The sequence below is a fragment of the Eretmochelys imbricata genome, chromosome 10 (genome assembly GCF_965152235.1).
Source record: "Eretmochelys imbricata isolate rEreImb1 chromosome 10, rEreImb1.hap1, whole genome shotgun sequence".
Classification (NCBI taxonomy): domain Eukaryota; kingdom Metazoa; phylum Chordata; order Testudines; family Cheloniidae; genus Eretmochelys; species Eretmochelys imbricata.
In genome coordinates, this window is record NC_135581.1 from 6,674,162 (window position 1) to 6,692,477 (window position 18,316).

Genomic DNA, 18,316 nt, shown 5'->3' on the forward strand with positions numbered 1-18,316 from the left:
GTACAAGATGAAATCATGGAACTGAATCAAAGAAAGAAACTCCATGTAGGGTAAAATCCCACTACCCTAGAAGCTTAGTGAAGGTAGGGGGTCTGGTAATGGAGATGCCCCTACAGATAAAACCCATATGGTTCATCTTCCACTTGCAGCTCCCTCACCCCGCAGCACTATTAACCAGTGCTTCCAAATGTACCTTACCAAGCTCTCATCCTCCCCTCCACCTTGAATGAATGAAGTTGGCTCCATTGGGTCACCTGGTGTTACCCTCCCAAGAGCATTGCAAAGGCACTAAATAATAATAAGAATACTACCTAGCTCTTGTATAGCATCTTTAATGAGTGGATCCAAAAACTCCTGACAAAGGGTGGTCAGTATCATTTATCCCCATTGTACTGTTGGGGAAACTGAGGCACAAAGTGAGGAAGCGATTTTCCCATGGTCACACAGCAGGCCAGGGGCAGAGCTGAGACTAGAACCCAGGTTTCCTGAGTCTCAGGAATCTGTATCTGCTTGGCCACACTGCTGTATTGTCAGTTGGATCTGTTTGTAAACCAGCCCAGTTAAGAACTGTTTTCATTGTGTTGCTTTCACTTCTGTTCTGTGCAGACTGCAGCGAAGACAATCCCTGCGAAGGTCTGAGCCGGCACGCAACCTTCACCAACTTCGGCATGGCCTTTCTCACCCTCTTCAGGGTGTCGACTGGAGACAACTGGAATGGGATTATGAAGGTACTTGCGCTCTCTGTCCATGCTGCTGCCAGCTTCGCCATGCTGCAGATGTTCTCTGCCCCCTTTCCTCCACGGAACTGGCCAGTGTGAATTTACACCACAGCCCTCTATGGGAGGAATCAATTGTGCATTACAGGCTCTGTGCTTCTAAAAGATTCCAGAGCTTCCCCTTTAGCTCATGTGGCAGGGGGTTGTGGCCTTAGACAGCTTATCCCACTGCACCCACTTACCCCATCTCTATTCCACTTACTGCAGTAGCTCAGCTGGGTGTCTCTAACATCAGTACAAAATAAAAGGAACTAAAATTCCACCCTGCATATGGCATGCTAATTCCTCAGCCTGTGTCTGAAATAATATCCCATTATCTGCACAGTGCTGAACAGGCTGGCTTTGGAGTCCCTCTGTGGTTTTATGCTTGTTAGCAAAGCTCAGTCTGATTCAAAGCCCTCCCTCCCTTTCTCTCTCTCTGAATCTCAGGACACGCTGCGGGAGTGCACCAAGGAGGACAAGCACTGCCTGAGTTACCTGCCAGTCATCTCCCCCGTCTACTTCGTCACCTTTGTCCTCATCGCCCAGTTTGTCCTGGTCAATGTGGTGGTGGCGGTGCTGATGAAGCACCTGGAGGAGAGCAACAAGGAAGCCAAGGAGGATGCAGAGATGGACGCAGAGATAGAGCTGGAAATGTCCAGAGGAGGGAGCACCCCAGCCAACAGTGGGGGTGGAAGTGGCACCTCTGCCTCGGACGTCAGGGCCCCCTACGGGAGCCAGGAAGCCATGAAGCCAGAGTCCCCCATGCGAGTGAAGCATCAAGCCCTGGTAATGATTGACTCAAGGCCTATGGTGTCTTCTAATGAATGGGGCAGGGAGCTTCTGGTCAGGATCTGTTGACCAGCAGAGGCTCCAGAGTCTGTCAGAACCCCAATTATATCAAACTAAAGGGACGTGCCACAAGGCAGTTCAAAAGGAAGACAGCTTTTCCTGTGTCCCCCAGGATCTTAGGGCTTGGGAGTAGTTTCCACCCCCATCTCCGAGTCTTCCAACAAGATGAGAGGCTCCCCATGATGTAGGGCAGTCTGGCTCTTTGACCTCCACGTGTGACCTTTCACCACCCAGCATTCCAGGGGGAGTTTTAACTTCCATTTCTCATAGGCATCAGCAGTGGAGGAGTATCCCCGGTGAATTTGGACTCCGAGAAGTAACAGCCCAAGTCACATGTTATATATACCACTCCCCTCTTTGTACGTCATTTTACCATGAACAGCAGCTGCAGGGCCACTGGTAGCACAGGAGACCTTGCCCTGAGCAATCCCAGTTCGTGGGCTAAGCGGATGGCAGGAATTTCTTCCGTGCAGGTGCAGAAATCCAGCTCAGGCTGTTGTTAGTCTTAGCACATCAGCCTCTTGGCAGGATATCCAAAGGAGCCAGTCAGGGTTAGATGCCCAAATCACTTGAAATTCAGAGGGGTTCAGGCTCCAGTTTGAAAACCCCAGTGCTTGACCTTAGGATGCAAATCCAGTTCTGACCGAAGCTCTCTCAACTCTCACTGACTTCAGCAGGACTTGTGTTTTGCTTATGCTAGGCTGAATTTGGTCCTGGGCCTTTTCAAAGTCCACAGCTGATGCCGACTTCCTTGGTTAGTGTGGAGACATCCCAACCAAGCGGCATTTTGAACTCTGACTCCTATTTACCCTCCAGAAAACAGGGCAATCAAAATTCAGGTAGGAGCGGGGGTGAGATTTGTCCCATCTCATGGCAGACAGTAGATTGAAAACAGAAAAATACAGAATTGTTTTGCTCATATCATCAAAAATTAATTTACCATAAAATCAATGGGGGTTTTAGACTAAATAGTGTTTTTTTTTAATCCCTCAGACTCTAATAAGACAGACAAAAAGTAACTTGGTTAGACAGTAGCTGGGGAGTCAGCATTTTGAATCTAGAGCTTAATAAAAGTTTCTACCGGTAAATGAAGCACAATAGAATTGGTTAAATTTCTCCTTGGGCTTTGAGATCCTTGTTCTGATCACACACTGAACACAGACCGATCATACTTTTTACAAGTGTGGTCATGATCTGTCAATAGTCACTGAGCAAATTGCAGCCCGTGGGTTGTTTCCAAAACTGCTAATCTCGCCTGCTCATGGTGCTCATGAATAAACTGGTGGCCATCCAGTTATTTGTGACTAGCCAGTAGAACAGCCCCAGCAGAGCAGACTTGCCATGTTGTTCTGTGTATTGGTAAACCACCCTTCCATCAGCTGGAAAAAACTCCATACAGCATGGTGTTACCAGGATCAGTTCCTCACCGTGATCTACATCTCAGGTGCCTTGGGTTGGAACAGATGTCTCATGGAGTTCCTGCTCCAGGTACCTACAGGAATAGGCCAGAGGCCTGTCTGAATCCAGGTCAAGAAGTTGCAAACTAACGCTTTAACCCCCACTCATTACAGTCCTACGGAAACCCTAACTGAATTACCGTGTCCATCTGGTGTGGAATTGGGCTCCCCGTTTAGCTAGGTTCTCAGACATTCAGTAACTTTGCCCTGGGCTCGGTTGCATGCACGCGTAGGAGATATGAAACCACGGGTGCTGGGCCGTCCAAACGTGGCAAGGGTGGGGAGAGCCCAGCTCTTCCATGCGAGTTAGTGGAGCTGGCCAGGCCCAGGGGAAAGTTCCTGCTCAAAGCTGGCTGAGCTGCTCTTCCAATGGGCATTATCTGGGGAGCCCCCAGAGGGATCTGGAGGAGTCAGTCAGAGTTCCTACAGGGCAAGGGGGTGAAGAGTTCAAGGAAATACTGTTCTTAGGGTAACGGAGCAGGAGACTCTCACACCTGGAGTAGAAGGGGCTTTTACAGTGTCTGGGCGTGATGGGACGGATGCCTTTGCAAGAGGTAATAAGACACTCCAGACTTGCTTGCCATTTGGACCCTTTTCTGCCCTCTTTTTCTTTTCCTTCCCGTTTCATACGGAGGGGGCAGGTGTGGGGAGAGCGTGTGTGAGCGCAGGGTTGAAGGGTGAACCCCATCCTTGCTCCGCTACTGATACCTTTTATCTTCCTAATTTTGTCCCTGAAGGAGGCACTGAGCTGTGAGAATGTGTCTTTAGCGATCCCAGACTCAGACCCGCTGGAGGGCAGAGAGACTCCCCGGATGGAAAACACGTCCTTCCGCTCTGCTCCTCACCACCATGTCCTGACACCTTCCCACAAAACCCCAGGCTGCGAGTCAGAGGTGAATGAACGACGGACCGTTGCTTCTGGCTTGTGCCATCATGCTTTGGTGCTGTGCAGCTGGCCGCTGGTGTGTTAATGTCCGCCTAGCGTTGTCCTCCTGTTGCTTCACAGCTAGAGCAGTCTGTGTCCGTCCCCTGTCTTCCATGCTGCCTTTGCATCTGCTGAGCTGGGCACGTTCTAAATCATTTGGCTGGGGCAGGCCAAGGAGCCTGCATGGATTGTGCGTGACATGTTCTTTTTAGCCAAGAGAGCCCTGCACTTATTAGACAGAGGGATGGACAGATTGTTAAATAAACAGTGAGTCCTTCAAGTAACACTGTTATGTTTCTCCCACATGGAAAAGCTGCTCCCCACTGCTTCGATATGGACGTGACATAGATAATCCACTACTGCTACAATTGGCTTTGATTTTTCAAGTCGGTCAGCTGGTAACCTGCGGATTTTCAACCTGGCAGGCCGTTTGTTTCCATTGTGTGGCTCATGTGAGCATATTTTCTTGGTTAAGCTAGAGGGGGCAAGCAGGTAGAGATTTCTATAGATTTCCTGCTTTTGGTTGAAAGATCCCGAAATTGATTTTCTTGCAATTACTGGGAACTCCTTAAATCTGTGCTGAGAAGGTGGAACGGCACAACAAAAGCAACACATGGTACGTAACAGTCTGGGCCCTGGCACAGAAAAGTAACATGACAGAAAAACTCCACAGCTACTCCATGATTGGTTGGTTGCACCTCATCTTATGATGGGCGCTCAGCGGGTAACTGACAGTACAGTAAATGGCCACGTTTCAATGTGTCTTGGGGAAGTGACCCATGGACATCCCTGGGTGAAGTAATGCAGCAAGAAAGGCAGGAGTGGGTCGATTGCTGTTGAGAGCCATTCCTGTATTTTGCCACTGAAATTACCTTTGCAGGATACAAGGGGGGCAGGTGTTTTCCCACACTGACCCTTCTTGCTTCTAATCTTCTTTTAAACCAGTGCTCAGGCTGGGTCCTGTATCCAATGAGAGCTCTTCTTAATCCCAAAGCAGGACTGGCTCCAGACCCCTTCAGCACCCATGACCAGGGACAGTGCTGTCTGCTAACTGGTGAGGAGTCCCCAGATTTAGTTTTAGGCCTCTGTTTTGGGCTGCTGTTTCAATATGCGATGGACGATACAGCAATGCATCTGCTCTGCACGCTCTGTTCTGGATGCCAATGGACTCCTAACCGAAGTTCAGTGTACTAATCGTTGCTGGGCCGAGGTTACCTTAAACTCTGCCTCTCCAGCTCTGACTCTCTGGCATCCTGGGAGCCGCTGATGCCAGGGTGATGGCAGGACATCTTTCTTGTGGGTCCTGCACCTCTGCAACTCCCTCCCACTGGAACCACATTGAAGTGTATATACCTGTTTCAAAGAGAGTTACGCTTTGCCCAGACTTTCAGCTGATTGAGAGCTGTGAAATTCTGGGCTCTTAGCCAAATGGCCAGAACGATCTCTTCTCTCAGTCTTAAATCAGTACGCTATTGGGTTTGCTCCTGTCATTTGGAATTGTTAATGACTGGCCATGGAAAAGGGACCCAAACACCATTTGTAACGGGTGCCTTAGAATTGTGTGTGACAATGACCGTGTTGTGGCAGCATCACAACAAGACAATGTTTTGAGACATAACACCACACAACACAGGAAACCCCAAGTCTAGACTAGCATGGACCTCCCATAATCAAGCCATCCTGGCCTCATTAGGGCCATGCTGTCTCTACCTTCTCTACTCTACTGATGTCTGTAATTAGAGTGATGAACAAGGCATGCGGCAAACATCTCTGGAAATCTCTGGGCATCCAGTGGTCAGTGGCATCTCCAGGCAAGTTCTGGGCTAAGACTGAGTTATTGACTGGAGGGTGAGTTTTCAATGGGTGAGGCAGAAAACAATCTGTATGAAGAGAAGCCACTCTGAGATGCTTCTCTTGCTCTCTGCAGGGCTTCTGCTTCCTTGTCTCCTTTAACCTTGGCCACCTGGAAGCTAAGCTTTGAGTTGCATCAAAGGGAGACTGTGGCAAGGGCATGTTGCAAAGAGAGGCAATAATTGGCATGTTGAATGCCACAAGGGGTCGAGGGTTTCTGCTGCTGTGTGGATAAGGTCCTGGCAGGTCCAAGGACAGACAGCTTGTTAACTCTGAGGAGAGTTAGAAAAAATGTCACCTTGTTAAGCTGGGAGAGCTTGAGAATTTGAAATGGCTCCCAGGTCTGGCATGTACAGGCAGGAGTATTTGTTTTTAGCTCTTGCTTTCCTCCTCCCTTCCTCACTGTGGAGCCTGGAGTTACCTGTGTGGGAAGTCGCTAAACTAGCTCTGAGTGTGAGCTACATTTATTTAGTAGGACAAGCAAGAGAGAATAAAAAGAGCAAAAGCCACTTATGTGTCTTCCCAGGAACCCCCCTGGGGAATTCTGCCGTTGCTTGCTTGCAGTAACCGTGCGCCAAACGCCAGGCCCACATCTCCTGCCACAGTCTTCTTTGCTTATGGAGTATTTCTTTTTGTTTAAAAAAACATGGAGTCGGTTTAGGACTGGGGAAGAGTGCTAAGCTGACAGGGAGCAGGTGAAGGGTAGGAAGAATGATCTAATGGGTGGGGCACACTGGTTAAATTTCTGGCTCAGCTACAGATTCCCTGGGGGACCCACTTAATCTACCCTGGTCCTCAGTTCCCCATCTGCAAAATTGGCATGATGCGTCCTTATTTCGCAGAATGTTGTGACAATAAAATCCATTCATGGGGATGAGACGGTCAGATACTGTAGCAATAGGGGCCAGCTGAGTGGATGCAGAAGCCGTGCCAGGTATCCCACAAACCTGTTCTGAGAACTTCCATTCCCTGGGCTACCTCTGGGTGTCATGATCTGCATGCTCGGACAGCCTGTGGCCTCTCTGGTGAGACGACACACAGGGGGCCAGTAGGAAAGGTGGCTCTCTGATACGGACATCTGCTAAGTAGGAACTGGACTGAAGCCATCGTCTCATTTCACACAAGTCACTGATCGGCTCATGAATACTTTTGACCACTACCAGCCTGGACTGGATTTGGAGCAGAGGCCTAGAGGCAAAAGGCTTTGCATCCTATTACAAGTCCCCCATTTAGCCCCCTCCAAGGTTATTTCTGCCCTTAAAACCTCAGGGCTGGTGTGCGGTAATTGCTTTTGGAGAGACACTATGCATGGTGATTGCAGAGTAATTGTGATGTAACTGTTTGGTATTTATTGCCCACTTCTACCGGGGCAGTTACCATACAACTGAAAAGCATACACATCCTAGGTGTATTTTGTCAGTGACACCTTAACGTACTCAACAGTGCCAGGAAATGTCCACTCTTGCTTTCTCTCTATCACCTGAATGGTCAACGACCTGTGAAGAAAACGCTACAAATTTCCAGAGGTTTGATCGCACTGCGGCCTAGACGCATGGTATTGGGGACAGATTGCAAGGTGCCAGTCATGCCCCGAGGCTACTTTTAGCATATGATAGTCAAGTGTTTGTCTGGCAGGAGGTGAAAGAAGGGGCACTGAGCTGGCATGGCAATCCTAACCCCAGGCCAGTGCAGAGGGGAGGCCCGGTAGGGGAAGACTGCAGAGCAGCAGCTATTGTCCCACAGGGCTGGGCCTGGCTCCCTTCTCCAGGTGTTGTGACCGGGGCAGGCGTCAAGGTCACAATGCCATTGCGCCAGCCGCATCTCCCTCATGACAGAGGGGCAGCCGGGCCAAACCCAAATGGTGCTCCGACCCCGTGTGCCAGGTCACAACACCCGGAGTGCAAGCCAGGTCCAGCCCCGTGAAACAGGAATCATGTGGGGTGGGTGCAGGGAGGGCTCGCCTCCGCTCTGCACTGGGCTGGGATGAGGCACAGAGCCAGGGCAGAGGGTTCTGCTGCTGGTGAGCGGTGCCCCTTCGGCGGGGCGAGGAGGAGGAGTGCGCCCGTTGAATAGGGAGGCTACGTCCAGCGCTGAGCCGTGCCATGTTAGCCTGGTGGTGCTAATACACAGACATGATCATGAGTGAAACTAGCAAGCTAATAGGGAGGATTGAAAGCGGCACCACCAATGACCCCGGTTGCAAAACCCGCCCCTGCCACTGCATGTGCAACATTAATGTTCTTTATTTAAGGCTAGATTATACCTTTGTCTCACCTGGCTGTGCAGGGGATCAGGCAGCAGCACTGGGGTCAGGGTGGTCTGATGCAGAGCAGAAAAACTGCTCTCCCGATACCAGCTACCACAAGCCAGGCTGCGGGGAGGGGGAGGTCACACGCACACGCAGAGCTGTGCAGGCGGGAGCTCCAGGAAATTATTTCACACACACGTTCGCACAGGAGGCAGGCTCTTCCTGGGACAGCACAGCTGGCCACTGCCCTGTCTCATGAAGACACGGTGGCATGGATTTAAGCGTGAGCTGTACAAGCTTGCTCGGAACCCTGGGTACATACTCACAGTGCTAGTCTGTGCCACCCTATCTTCACTTCCGTTTCCAGCTGGGCTAGCTAGGTTAAAGCTAGTGTGTGTATGCCTACCCGATCTGCAGTCACAGCTGAGACTGCAGTGTAGACATACCTTAGAGTAAGCTCTTGGGGTGAAATCCTGACCCTATTGAAGTCGGTGGGGGTCTTGCTGTTAACTTCAGTGGGGGCCAGGATTTCACCCTCAATCTGGCCCTTATCCAGCACCAAAGACAGCTGGAGTCCCGCCATTGACTTCAGTGGGCTTTGGATCAGACCCAGCGGAGTGCTAGCTAGACACTTTAGAAACAAATAGGAAGACAAAGGGAGCTTGTGTTCAAGTGCATCGGATGTCACCATTTCTTAGAGTGGCATTACACCCTGGTTGGGCCAAAGTACATGTCAGGTCTGTAAATTTAATATGTTCATATTTAAAACTTCGTTATAAATGGATCTCTTCTGTTCCCATTGAAAAGGTCACAAATTGGCCCCGTGCCCAACAGCCTCCGTTATTGCAATCTTTTACGTTAGGATGTGTTCTTTGCAACTAACAGTCCATTTTAAAGAATTTTAAACAAGAGCTTAGCTTCTGTAGACAATACTGTGACCATTCTTCAGAAAATGGCTTCATGAGCCCCCGTTTAAAACTACTGATAAAGGGAAATGACTCCTTTCTTGCAAGCACTTTTCTTCGTAAATGACCTTATGCATGCAGCTCAGGTGTTCACATGCTATATTATTAACTACAGTGACTCTACTCTGGTCAAAATTGGCACAAGCCTGATGCATTAACAGATTAGAACTGAAGGCCTGGGTTCCCTAGTGCTGCTGAGCAAATCAGAATTTTGTTCCTGATGCCAGCTACCCATAAATAATTGCTTCTTGATCCACTGTATTCTCAGCCAAGTTCAACAGTGTAAAAACACAGAAGTAATTTGTCTCAAGGGTTTGTCCTAAGAGGAGAAAAATTCATGAGCTGGGGATATGGAAAATACAGATTTAACCAGATTCTGAATGACATGTGGACAATTCAACACTGAGTCTTGAGCCCAGACTTTCCTAGCACGACTGAGGGAAACCCCACAGCTGGGAAGTAAAATGAATTAATTTCATGCATAACTGGGAAAATGTTTTCACTCAACCACTTGGAGGCTGACATTAAAGGAAAACCGATGTCATTAGTTGTATTTTAAATAACTAAATAAATGGTGAGGGAATGTGTCTAGTAGTTAAAACAGGGAGTCAGAACTCCAGCGTCCGACACTGACTCACTATATGACCCTGGGCAAGTCACATAAACTTGTCTCAGTTCTTCCCTCTGGGAGCGGCATAACAATTAGGTAAGTAAAGAACTTTAAGTCCCTTGGATAAAAGTTGCTAAAGAAGGACAAAGTACAAGTGGTGTTTATATAAATACATATTTGCAATATCAAGCCGTGATCCTGCAATGTGTAGCACAGTCATTGAGGCTCAGCATGGGGTATAGGATACACATCACATAGGACTGAGGTCTTAGTGTATATATGGGAGGTGGGTATGTGTATTTATATGCATGATAAATGAATTACCAGAGATTTGTCTCCGCTTGTCAGCATGGGTTTGAGTGTCTCTGAGTGGGAGTGGCCATTTTACCCATCTATCATCAGACTGGACCTGGAGCTGGGCTGTAGGTTAAGATGTAGGTAATGCTTATCATCATGGGAATTCCTAAGAAATGCAGGAGACTTTCCGAGTTATTGTTAAATTAACCACACAATAAAAGATTAGAACGTGTCCAGTTGGAAAGTGTCTTTCTCGTGTGTTCCCATGGCGATCTGTGTTTCTTGTGATGTCAGATGCGTGTCCAGGTGGTGGCTTCCTGGATGATGGTTAATTGTTGTTTTGTTATATTTCAGACACATTTTGAGTGATTTACTTAGCAATAAAGCCAGTGCTGACGAAAGCCCCTTTCATGTCCCACTGGAGCTTTCTTTTACCCAGGGGCACCAGAGACATCAAGCGGAAGGCACATCTGCCTCAGGTGTTAAGCCTCAATGCTGTTTCCAAGGATGGCAAACAAAAAGGAGCTCAAGGCAGCCTCATCGCCAGGGTGCAGAATAACCCAGTTTTCCTTCTCTTTCTAATTTGCAGGAAGGTGCTGCTTGCATGAGATCAAAGAGAGAGCCTCAGAACTTCCTAACGGTTCGCAAGATCTCAGTGTCCCGGATGCACTCCTTGCCCAACGACAGCTACATGTTCCGCCCTGTGATGCCAGCCAAAGCCCCGTACCCTCTCCATGAGGTGGAGATGGAGACCTATGCCTGCAAATCACAAAGAGGTACCACAGGGATGGGATGCATTCTCTGTGCTCTTTGTTCCTCCTCATATTGTATTTGCTAGGCACTGGGAGGATGTCAGGCAACCTATGCAAGGAACCGGAACCAGTTTGTGTGGTGGTGTGATAGGAAGCCGAATAATGCAATCAGTACAGAATAATCCTTTTTAATGTAATTTGATACCACGTTCACTTTATTTTATCCTACGCCTAGAATTTTGAGGGTGCTGTAGGATTTTGTATTTAAAATGCATAACTGCCTTGTTAAAGTTATCTGGAGGAAGCTGGAAGTTTGCATGTCTAGAAACGGGACCAATGGGCACCAGAGAGGTTGCAGGTTGTGTTTCATGGAATAGCATATTATCTGTATGTTTCTTGTAAGATGATCAGCAGTGAAATAGTTAACAAGGGTGCCATTTGTATTGCCATTATCAGTTTTCAGAGTCAACACAATATTGAGATGAATACTGTTCCAACCTCTCAGAGCTATAGTTTCAGTCTGTCTGAAGACTCAGGAAGCTGTCACTCTGCTAGATTACATTTAGGTCACAGTTGGAAGGTTTTTGTTATAAAGGCTAGAAACCATTTTTCCCTCTAGGGAAAACTGAGATTCCATAGCACAGCTCTGTGATGAGCAGTTGTTTGTGTGGCAGATTCTGTGGAATCAGAAGCTGCACAGGGGTCCTGACAACACATTGAGACAACCACATCCAAATATTTTTGCCCTAAGATGCCATTTTCTGCCCAGTTATTCCTGACTTGCAGGTTGGTTTGAAAGGGGAATGGGAGTGAGAGAGCGTCTGTCTCCCTAAAAATATGTGCATCTTGAATTATTGCTTTTTGGCTCCCAAGAACTTATCCAGGCTGGCTTCCTCTGACGCAACAGTATTTTAATGCAAGAATGACATGGACAGATGGGTGGTGGGATTACCTGGTGGGGCTGGCCAGGACTAGCCGATCTGTTCTGATTTCTCCGGATAAAGTAACTCTCTGTTTGTTAAAAAGCCCTGGATACAGCTCAATGTTCTCTGCTCAGTATTTATGGTTGTCCCACCTGCCCTGAAAAGGGAAGTGCAAGAGCTTTGCTAAGCAGAGTGAGCGGTTGTTGGATTTCACTGCCGACTGACTGGGGCTGACTCACCAATCTCTGACGCTGATGTGAATGAGGAAGAATTCCACTGGTGTCAGTGAAACTCTGGTGTGAGGGGAGAATCTGGTCCACTATTTTGTAACCTTTTCCAGCTGTATTCTTCAGCGAATCACAAGAAATATCACTACGCCTCACAGAGGGACTGTTTTCCCTCCTCCAGTGCCTGAATCCTACCAGTGTCCCTTCATGCTGTACTGATCAGCCTACTGGGGGTGTACACAGGGACTAGTGTTTGTTTCATGAATTTTGGGGGCTTTTTGGAGATCTTAGGAAGCCAGTGATCAGACCAGAATCAGCTAGAGCTTCTCTTCTACTGGTTTGGTTACTGGATGGGGAAAATGCCATGAAGTGGCCAGATTGTGTGTGCTTTTGGCCCCATAAACGACTCCCTGGCCCGTTAAAAAAGCAAATGAAAAACACACAGATGCCGAGCAATTTTGGTTTTACTGAGCTTTCCAGAATGCTACAATGTGGGGCGTTCTTGGCCTCTCCTCGAGGAGAGAGAGTTGGGAAAATTTCCATTAGACAATTATTCCAACAAAAGATGGTGGGGGAGGGGGAATGTCGTGAAAACGTTTGCTGTGTTTATTTGGTTTTCCCACCAGCTGCAGAAGCCCTGCCATAACGCTTGCCTAAGAAAGGAAAGATTGCTAATAGGACATCAGTCATCTCGTCGGAAAGGTGTTAGTGACCAAGGTGCAGCCGGAGTAGGTATTTATGGTCCCTATCCAAGAGGACTAGATTAGCAAGTACAAACCAAAATTGAGGGGTATTGGCAAAGTTTTGTGGGATCCCACGATGGGTCCAGCTAGAGGGGCGACAGGTCAGGACTGCCGTGCAGTCACAGAAGTGTGGAGGAGCTAAGGACTGTAATGGAAAAGCCTGCCACATTCCAGAACTTAGGAGCGCAAACAGAGCTATGCCTGGTTCTTTCAGTCCCTCTGAGGATGGATAAAATTCATTAAAATATTCCGTGCATATTCTGGGGAAAGGTACCTCCCCTCCCCCCCCCGCCAAAAAAAAGTGTCCAAAAAGCCTATTTTTCTCAACGCAGTCGGGTAGCTGAGAGGCAACTGCAGACTGTCTAAATGGGTCTTGTAACCAGTCCAAGTTCACTGACCTCTGGGTGAGATCTCTCTGTGTGATGGATACTGTGTTTGTACAGAGAGCAGCGACGTAAAAACAGACATTAGCTCGTGCGCTAATGAGGAACAGTAAATCCTGCTGCCAAAAAGCAGGCGATCTTGAAAACAAAATGGGACACTCTGGTAAAGCCACAGAAGTTGGGAGGAGAGATTGCTCTGCAGAATGAGCTGGGGAAGCAGGAGCTGTGAGTGAGAAACTAATGACTCGGGATTGATACCTGAGATTAGGGGGTCGCTTTTCAAAGGGGCTGTCTTCTAGGTGCAGACAGAGAGAATATCCGCATAATCATCCAGGCTTACAGAGCCAGGGCTCAGCAGTCTCTGTGCTGCTGCTGTCATAGAGTTTAAGTCCAGACGGGACCACCTGTCAGATCATCTAGTTCAGGGGTGGCCAACCTGAGCCTGAGAAGGAGCCAGAATTTACCAGTGGACATTGCCAAAGAGCCACTGTGACACGTCAGCAGCTCCCCCGCCCCGCTCCCAGCGCCTCCCGCCCACCGGCAGCCCCGCCAATCAGCTCCTCCCCCTCCCTCCCCGCACCCCCCGGTCAGCTGTTTTGTGGCGTGCAGGAGGCTCTGGGGGGGAGCGGGGAGGAGCGAGGGCACGGCAGGCTCAGGGAAGGGGTGGAGTGGGGCCAGGGCCTGTGGCAGAGCCAGGGGTTGAGCAGTGAGCGCCGCCCCCCCCCCCCCCCCGGCACATTGGAAAGTTGACGCCTGTCACTCCAGCCCCGGAGTCGGTGCCTGTACAAGGAGCCGCATCTTAACTTCTGAAGAGCTGCATGGGGCTCCGGAGCCCCAGGTTGGCCACCCCGATCTAGTTTGACCTCCTGTATGTCACAGGCCACTAAACGTCACCAAGCCAACCACTGAATTAGACCAAAATATTATAACCCTCAGGAGACTCAACTATTGTGTGTCACAGGCGGAGAACAGGAGGGACCACTGCCTGAATCCCCTGCAATGGTAGCAAATTGGTTAAGTGTGACCAGGATCAGCTGAGCTGGATCTCCTGCATCAGTCACAATAGCAATAGACCATGTTTTGAGATTATGTAACCGTTAGCTGAGGATCTCAAAGCTCTTCACTCACTCTGGGTCTACAATCAATGGCAGAACTCTCATTGACTTCGCTAGGCGCTGGATGGGACCAAGAATTAAGCCGTACAGCAGCACCCCTCTGGGCATTTAAGTGGTGGTGGTGGTGGTTCCAATTTACAAATGGTTAAGGGGCCGTAAGCAAGTCATTGGCAGCCCAAGGAATAGAGCCCAGGTGTCCTGACTTACAGTATCCTGATCTAACCCCTAGTCTCCATCTGATCCAGATTCTGAAACTAGACCGCTTCCCTATTCAGATCCAACCCACAGCCACACGGGAAGGTTGCAAGTATGGAGCTGCAAACCCACTCTCCCTTTCCCTCCCAAATAAGCCCCTAGCACGTGAAGTGAAGCAGAATCTCTGCTAACATCTTAGGGCCTAGGACACACCAACTGAGCAGTATCCAATAGAGGGCAGGCCCACACATGAGACGGTTATAATTGGAAAAAACCGTATGCATTTAGACTGGGGTCCTGGTCCGTCCCTAGGGCTTGTACACACTACAGCAACACAAGTAATAAACAATCATCACAAGCTTTTCACAGGCCCACCTAGGAGACGTGTTTATCCAGATGCGTTCTCCAAGCACTACACAAGTAGTGTGATCTACTGGTTAGAGCAGAATGGGAGTCAGGACTCCTCGGCTCTATTCCGACTCTGCCCGTGGGATATTGTGTGGCTTGATTTGGCCTGTCACTGAATTAACTTGTGTTTCCTTACCCCGCGTCTGTGTGCTTTGAAATCCTTGGAGCCTCGTTCCGCAGCGAAAGCTCTCACAAACCCACACGTTACAACTCTTGTCCGGCAGCTGTGGCTAGTGTTCTCTCTCCTTCTGTAGGGTCTGTCACCTCCATCCGTTCCCAACCCGTGGGAACATGCTCCTCTCTGAGAGTCCCAAGGGAGTTGCTTCAGGTGACTGCTGTATCTTCTCACCGCGACAGCTGTGACACATGCAAGATCCCTTCTCCACAGTCCACATCACGATCTCCCAGTCTCAACAGGCTGCTGTGTAGACAGGTAGGAGGCGATGAACTCTCCTCTCCCATCAGACTTTTTCTGTCTGTCTTTTTCCTCCCTCCCCTTCATCATCTCTCTCACTCTCTCTTCTTTTGAAGGATGGCGTTGTAACACAAGAACAAATAGAGTTTCACAAAGGCTGTGAGCAGGATGGGACAGAGTAGCTATTTGAGCACAATATAATCCTGGCGACATTTCCTATCAGTTTGGATGCCTTTATGATTTTGTATTTTTCAAATCAATTTCCAGTCTCAGTGCCCTGGGTATTTCAAACCACTGACAGATTCAGTGCACACAGGCAGATTCCAATTTCAGATCGGCAATGTTGTAGAGGCTGTGTTGAACATGCATTTGAGGGACATGCTTCCATGTTGTGCAAAGCTTCTGTTAACCCCCATTAGTCAAAATAATTGTGGAGGCTGTTTGTTGGGCCACCTCCAGGCCTCAGATGCGCACTGATAGCTCTCACTGAAGTCATGTCCCTGTGGCCCGCACTCTGTGAGTAGAGCTTGCAGAGACTGATTTAGAGCAGACTGTTTCTAATTCAGGTACCGTATGGCTAAATACACTTGGGTGACATAAAGTCATTCAGCTGGTTCCCCCTTCTGCATGCAAGAGGCCTAATGGGCTCGCTTTATCAAAGAGTGGGATTGTATTAGTTACAGCTGCTGGTGTTCTACTCGAGGCATTGCCTTTCAGTAGTTGATAACCGTGGTGCCAAAAAAGAGTACTGACCCTTTTATGCGCACACGGCCTGTCAAAAACTAGAGGGAACATTGGCCCTGTATAACAACATAAGAACGGCCACATTGGGTCAGACTAATGGTCCAGCTAGCCCAGTATCCTGTCTTCCGACAGTGACCAGTGCTAGATGCTTCAGAGCGAATTAACAGAACAGGGCAATTGTCGAGAGATCCATCCCCTGTTGTCCAGTCCCAGCTTCTGGCAGTTGGAAGTTTAGGGGCACTCAGAAGATGGGATTGCATCCCTGACCGTCTTGGCTATAGCCACTGATGGACCTATCCTCCGTGAACTTATCTAATTCTTTTTTGAACCCAGTTATACTTTTGGCCTTCACAACATCCCCTGGCAACAAGTTCTGCAGGTTGCCTGTGGTTGTGTGAAGAAGTAGTATTACCCATATGAGAACAGAGACCGAAGTTCCATCTAGTCTGGTACCTTAGCTCTGACAGTGGCCAAGCGCATATGCTTCAAATCAAGCTGCGTAACTTGCATGATATACCAAATAGTGCCATATTGTCCTCTGAAGAGAAATTCCTTCCTGACCCCTAGCTGGCTCTGGTGCCTGTAGCATGAGAGTTGGTCGCTCTAGAAATGGGTATCTTAGATAGCGTGTATTGGTACAGGACTTTGTGCTGATTCACAAATAAAACAGGAAGGTTCAGAAGGCCTGGGAAGATCAGAGGCCTGCACATACAGGCACGGCTGGAATATACCTGAGATATGGCTTACCCACCATGAGTCTGTCTGTTAGCTCAACTGTTGCCACCTTATACCAAATGAACCTGCACTCGTGATAATTAGTGTGTGTGGCAGCTGTGGTGATGTTACCAGCTCTGAAACTCACTGAGCGTAGGTTGATTCTGTCACATGCCACATCCACCGCTAAAAGCGTGTCTTGTTAGCGCCCCGAGAGAACACTGTGCTTTTATCCCATCTGTCTCTGCTTGCCTTGCAGGAGGCCATTAGAACGGATTCATTGGATGGGCAGAATACAGATTCCAAGGACAGTCTGCAAGCTGAGTCCAGCGAGAGCCTGCAGCCGAAGAAGCAGTCCCAGAGCAACTTAGGTGCAGCTTTGTTCCATCCTAGCCCACTCTCCCAGCCGGGCACTCCCCCGCAGTCCCCAACGTCATCCTCACACCAGCGCCGCCCGAGCGTTCGTACCCGCAAGCACGCTTACAGCCAGCACAGTATTCCGAGCAGGCCTTCCAGTCAAAATAGCAACCCAGCCAGCCCCGAGAACTCTCTGTTTGAATCCTCAGACCTGGCTGACGAAGAAGTCAGCCACATAAACAGCTCGGTGAAAGACTGGCAAGAGCAGCCGGAAATCAGAAGCCGCTCGGTCTCTCCTTTCATCTCCCCGGCTTCATCTCTGGTCCCCCTCAAGAACTGCAGCACAGCCAGCCTGGCCGGGAGCAACGGCAGAGAGAGAGACTTGAGGAAGTTTTACAGTGTTGATACTAAAGGGTTTCTGGACAAGCCCAGCTGGGCAGATGACCAAAGAAGGCACTCCATTGAGATCTGCCCTTCCATTGACAATGGAGACGGTAGCTTGGAACAGCCCGCGGAAGGGAAGGAAAGGTCTCCTGTCCACATTCAGTCTGAGTCGGAGTATATCCCTGGGGCTCGGAGGAAGAAGAAGATGAGCCCACCTTGCATTTCTATAGATCCTCCCATGGAGGACGAAAGCAGCACGGCTTCACGTACCAAAGCCTCTGAGAACAGCATGCTGAGGAGAAGGACCCCGTCATGCGAATCCACCGCGTACAGGGACTCCTTGGACATGACTGACAGTCAGCCCGGGGAGCAGGCCTCTAAAGCAGAACGGCGGGTCCAGCCCCCGTGTCGAGGGGAGCACCTGACAATCCCAAACTTCTCCTTCGAGCAGTCTGACCCCAGCTCCTCGAGCAGCCTCTCAGATCTCCTTTTGGACAGTGGCCAGGCCACGCCCTCCGGCGTGGTGTCCGTGGACTCCCGGCCAGATGCCACGGCGCTGGAACTGAAAAAGCTGGATCACTTAAAAACTCAGTGCAACAACCCTGAGAAAAACAAAGAGCTTCTAGGCGTGACGAAGAGCCCCAAAAGGCGGCACGAACTGGTCCCTGTGACTGTTGCAACAGATGAAGACATAGACAAACCAGTATAGCTTTGTAGGGGCGGGAGAGGGAAGTCTTAAGGGCTTGACACCGATGTGGTTTTGAAACAGCACCCCTGTGCGGAAGGGACTGCAAAGCCACGTTAGTGGCTGATTTCCCCCCCCCACCCCCAGTCACACGTTCCTAAGCGCTGTCGGGGGATGGGTTTTGCAAAAAGTGATACGGAAACGACACGAGGTGCAGGGCGGGGGAGGGGGACATGCAAACGTGTTTCTTTTCTAAAGGGAAGATGGAGTTGCTTTTTTTTTTTCCCCAGGTGGCCTCAATCACATTGATT

At 49.3% G+C, this 18,316-nt stretch overlaps 1 protein-coding gene across 1 annotated transcript in view; it reads left to right on the top strand.

Annotated features, from left to right (window-relative positions):
* CACNA1H (calcium voltage-gated channel subunit alpha1 H) overlaps window positions 1–18,029 on the top strand; it is a 478,708-nt gene extending 460,679 nt beyond the window's left edge. The window contains exons 30-35 of the mRNA XM_077827747.1: window positions 607–728; window positions 1,206–1,544; window positions 3,802–3,957; window positions 10,550–10,736; window positions 14,961–15,139; window positions 16,839–18,029. Of these exons, the coding sequence (XP_077683873.1) occupies window positions 607–728; window positions 1,206–1,544; window positions 3,802–3,957; window positions 10,550–10,736; window positions 14,961–15,139; window positions 16,839–18,029 (2,174 nt within the window). The remainder of the gene's footprint in view (window positions 1–606; window positions 729–1,205; window positions 1,545–3,801; window positions 3,958–10,549; window positions 10,737–14,960; window positions 15,140–16,838) is intronic.
* The last annotated feature ends 287 nt before the right edge of the window (window positions 18,030–18,316 follow it).